General features: G+C 53.3%; 1 protein-coding gene across 1 annotated transcript; it reads right to left on the bottom strand.

Moving 5' to 3' along the window:
• Nucleotides 1–368: 368 nt before the first annotated feature.
• LOC125757444 (uncharacterized) lies at nucleotides 369–1,589 on the bottom strand. The gene has a single exon (XM_049413043.1). It carries the CDS (start codon nucleotides 1,587–1,589, stop codon nucleotides 369–371), a length of 1,221 nt encoding a protein of 406 aa, XP_049269000.1.
• Nucleotides 1,590–4,975: the final 3,386 nt, after the last annotated feature.

Genomic DNA, 4,975 nt, shown 5'->3' with positions numbered 1-4,975 from the left:
TTGTCAACTACCGAACTAAGTGTGGCATTAATTTGCGTCTCCAATGCAGATATTTGGGAGTTAGCTTGGGTTTCGAGCGCGCTTACTCTCGCCTCGAGCGCCGCAAGGGCGTCCACAGTCTGTCCTGAGGGAGTGGTGTCGCTCTTCATCGCCTCTGCTGCGGGTGGGGCAGAGGGGTGGTTGGGGGAATTTTGGCGGGCCTCCGCTATCGGTAGGCGCTTCTGAAGATTTGAAACCTGCTCGCGAAGAGCAGATATTTCTTTTTGTTCAACAGAGATTGCCGCTTGTGGGGAACGGGAAGGGAGAGGGAGGGGAGGAGCTGTCCTGCCCGCGCCGCTCACCTGCCAGTTTTGCTGGACGACGTTCACCTACGTCTTCGGGCCGCCGGTTTGGGGGGGTCCAGATTGCTTCGCTGCACCATCTCGAGCTGGCGGCGGAGGTTTCCCTTGATTTCCGGTGGGTGGGGTCACACACTTTGTCGTTGTAGGGTCAACGACCTTGTCCTTAGGCTTGCTCGGATGACGCTTGCCACGCCTGCGCCTCCTCGGCTTGGATTTAGGCCCGCGTTTTGGATGGGCGTGCTGGGCATCACGATATTTAGCTGTACACGCACGTACCCCAGTGGCATGGGCTCCACCGCAGACTGCGCACTTTGGGTTGCACTCGTGAGGGGCCCGCACACCCTCAGCAAGCGGAGCCTGCTGTCCACACAGGCCACACCGGTCCGGCCTTTGGCCGGGGCAGGCGTCCGGACGGTGGCCGACCACACCACAATGTCCGCAGGCCGGAATGGTTCGCTGGTAAGGCCTAACTTGCACAAGCTCCGAGTCGTAATGTACGAAACGTGGCTTCTCAGTTCCGGCGAAAGTGAGCCTTGCTTTGTTGGAGTTCCCAAATTTACGCACTTCCACTGTGGTGCCATGGCGCCATTGAAGGCTAGTACGAAGCGAGTCCGTAGTGTCAGTATTGCGGACGGTAACGACGCCGTAGCAGACATCCTTTCCATCTTGGCGTAGGTGTCCCACAAGGGGGACACGCCCGCTGGGTGCATTGAGTTCAAATTCCCCGAGAATACGGTCGGCTAGCTCGGGTTTAGCGGTATGAACGATAATCAGATTTTGTTCTCTTACCGGTATTATGGTAAGGTCTGATGCGTGTTGCGGGCCTAGGAGTGCCGTGAAGGCCCGGCCGTAGCCGGTCTCCTGGAACGTCTCGCACAACGAGACGCGGGTGCGAGGCTTGATGACGACTACGTAGTCGTCTGGAGCAGGTTTGGGGATAACAGGCGGTTTCCACTGCGTAAGTAGTCGCCCCTTGCGTCCCGCTGCATGAGAAGCGGGTGGCTGCTGGTTTCCCACGAGATCGCCGGCGTCGGTAGCGACGCGGCCCTGCGCTCGGCGCAGCACCGCAGCGTTCAACGCGGCGCTGCGAAAACTTGCCGGAACTGGGTCTCCAGGTGCCGCTTGGGGAACCGTTGTCCATTGCATGCCTTCGGGGTCGTAACCCCAACAGGAGACTTGCGCAGCAGCCATGCTGGCGTCGGTAGCCAGAGGCAGGGGCTCGGATGCACTGGACGCTGGTGCGGTCATGAGGCCTAGCTGCGCCGCCGGCGAAGGCGGTTGTGTGTTGCCCAAAAAAAGGAGTTTAACCGAGTCCACCGTAGACAAACTGGTGCCCAGATGTTCCCTGCAACTTTGGGTACGACGTTGGTGATGAGCTTGCTGTGGTCAGGCGGAGACGTCCGACGCTCCGGCCGAAAATCGGCGGAGCCGATACGCTGCGCGTCCGTAACCATGTAACGTTCCGAGCGTCCTCCGTGATGCTATGAGCGAGACCGATGCTTCTACGACGCTTGGCCTAAGGTCGCCACCTCCCGGTGTGTTAAGTCAGCGACAAAATTGAACTTCTATTGACAACGCACGGAATGGGACGGACATGTAACGCGTTGCAGATGCTAATCGCGGAGGCCACAGTAATGACGAATTGCTTTACCTTACCGCTCCCAGAGAGCAACACTACACCGCCAACCGGGAGAGTGGTATATATAAAAGGCGCGTTTGTAAAGCATCTAGACTCTGACCGTGGCGCCGTGGATAGCGTGTCCGGCATCTGTTGTTGCGGACCGAGCGGTCGTAGGCTCGATGCCCGCTGACGAAACCTTTTTTTTCTTTGCCATCTGATCGTGTATATTTTTCTACGTCATTTGCGTGACCGAAATACGTCACTGTATTTCGTCACAGACACAGACATACGTCACCCCCACCGCGGCCCACCGTGGTGGACCCCGGCATAAAACACTTTCGTGTTAGAAAAAGAACAATCCCCGTCGGGGAATCGGACCCCGGTCTCCAGCGTGACATGAGGGAATACTGGCCACTATACAAGGAGGAGATGCGTTGGAGGACACAAAGAATGCCATGCTGTGACCAAGTGCACAAAATGCCACGCTCAACGTCACTGTCTTCAGAGATAGACCACGGAAGGAAAGTGATAAAGAGTTGCGCAGAATAATACGTAAGAAAAGAAAAGATGGCTGATCCCTTCGTCATAGTAATCGGTAGTTGATTGTTTCTAGTGCATTCGTATAGGAGAGCTTGTACATTGTATATTGTCGTTTGGCAGATATAGAACCGCTTGATACGGACGCACCCACGTTGACGCCTAGTGGTACATCTGCCTACCGACGACTAACGCTCGTGATCACGGTTTAACCATTGCGATAGCTGCATTTGTCAAGATATACCTGGACACAGCGTATGGTGAATCCCGCGCAAAGATTGCATCAACAAGCACATAGTAAAGTAAGCACACTGATATTTGATGTGCACTCCTTCAAAGCCTCGTGAAATGCGAAGGGAAACGCGACGAGCGTCGTGTCTTCCCTCTAGCCTGGCCGTTAATTCTCACAGGGTGAGAGGGGAACCTGGTGCGACAGCCAGGCGAGCGTTGGAGAGCTATTTTTGATATGGATGGATGCTATGAGCGAGGATTCGGCTAAAGCCGTCACCTCGCGGAGTGTTAAAGCGTTGATGAAATTGTACTTCTCCTATTGGAAACGCGGGAGACGCTTCTCGACCGAGAAGCTGGGAGGTCGTCGCGGCACGCTGCTGCAACGAACGCTTCCAGCGTCTGCCAACTGCCCTCTCTCTCCGCTCGTCACCATCCCGGCTCCCCTTGTAGGTGAGCCCGCCGTGGAGAGATGATCGCCCCGTCAAGATTCCAACCCCTCGACCAACTGAACGAAGCTTCTAACAGCTAGCCGACAGACCTTACCATCCAAAGACCATCCGGCCAGCGCTGCTGAGCGACACGCCAGCATACAACCCTGCAGCCACAGGAAACCAAGTAAGCCCGCCTCCTTTTGCTGAGCGTCATGCACTACCCGAGCATACAGCTATGGAAGACCACGAAAGCTAGACCGTAGTCTAGAACCGAAAACTCACGCGACCAAAGCCACCAACCACCCCACAGCCGCAGACCTTGTTTGAGACCATAATGCTGAAGCCTAAAGCATTTAACATCACCCAGATTCCACCGTACCAGTTTACGTACAGACTCCGTCTAGCGCTTCCTCAAATTAAGGGGTCGGACATTCAATGCAGCATCCTCAACAAGTCTAACCTAGCAGTGGTTGATTGCTACACAGAGCAAGCTGCCCATTTACTGTTGAACCTGGAGCACCTGATCATTGACGACCAAATTGTGCAGTTTAATACATATATTGCTATCCGTGAAGGGCGCATAACGGGTGTCGTTCACAGAATCAAGGCGCTAACTGAAGAGCAGTTAATGTAAGGCCTGAAAAGTTCGACCCACGAAATCATGTCGACACGGCTCCTCGGCATGTCTAACACAGTACTAATCGCGTTCAACGGCTAAAACCTGCCAGAATACGTGGCTTTCGAATCAGTGCGTTTCCCTGTGCACAAGTACAGACCAAAGATAACCTCATGCATGAACTGCTTAGGCATAGGCTACAGAGCTGACGTCTGCACAGCCCCGAAAAGAGACCCAGAAATTTGCACAAGTTGTCATACAAAACATGCAGAGGATTTTATCTGTACTCCGAAATGCATACACTGCATGGACCCCATGACTCGCACTCTCCCGACTGTCCATAGGTTGCAGCAGCTACTACTGCTCTTCGTAAGCGAGTGAACAAACCGTACAAGCCAAGACCCAAAAGGGTCGCTTAAAGGTAACAAACGCAGTAGGCCAGCTTCCATTGTAGATCAAGAAGAAAAAAGATTCAGAATCATGGCTCTGATAGCCCAGTGGAACGCGCGAAGCCTTCTCAAGACAGTCAATGACTTCCTTTACATAATAAATTCCCTCGAAAAAAAAAACGATATTATTTGCGTACAGGAGCCGGGCAAGTATTGCCACATACCAGGATATGCTGGTGTTTCATCAGGTCAGTGTGTTACGCACACGAAGAAGAACCTTCAGGCCGTGCACAATCCGCTATCTTCAGTTTCATTCTCGTCCATTCAGACACGCACGAAAATCGAGGGCAAAACATATGAAATATTAAACTGGTACAGGTCTCCAAAATCAAGAAATGCGAAAATTCCCCTCAGTAAAATAGACACTAAAGGTCTAGCTTTAATTCTGAGAGACTTCAACGTGCCTAGCGTCTTCTGAGGATACTCAAGAGATTCTCCCAAAGGGAAGCAACTCAAGGAAGCTTCGGAAGACGCCGGTTTTACTCTCCTTAACACACCGGAGGAGCACACAAGGATCGGTGGCGCGAAGCAGAATAATACATCGCCGGGCCTCACGTGGGTTAGGCACCTACCAAAATGTACGCACTTGGACACATGGCCCAACAATATTGACAGTGACCACTTACCAGTTGAGATTGCCTGGGGCGGGATTTCTTCTCAGGCAAAGGAGGGTTCATTCATCGACTGGGGCAAGTTTGGGTCTTATATGGATGGATGCCCAGAAAGAGCCACCCTTAACAAACTTACAG

The sequence above is a fragment of the Rhipicephalus sanguineus genome, chromosome 2 (genome assembly GCF_013339695.2).
Source record: "Rhipicephalus sanguineus isolate Rsan-2018 chromosome 2, BIME_Rsan_1.4, whole genome shotgun sequence".
NCBI classification, from domain to species: Eukaryota; Metazoa; Arthropoda; class Arachnida; order Ixodida; family Ixodidae; genus Rhipicephalus; species Rhipicephalus sanguineus.
This window is presented reverse-complemented; position numbering and strand designations above follow the sequence as displayed.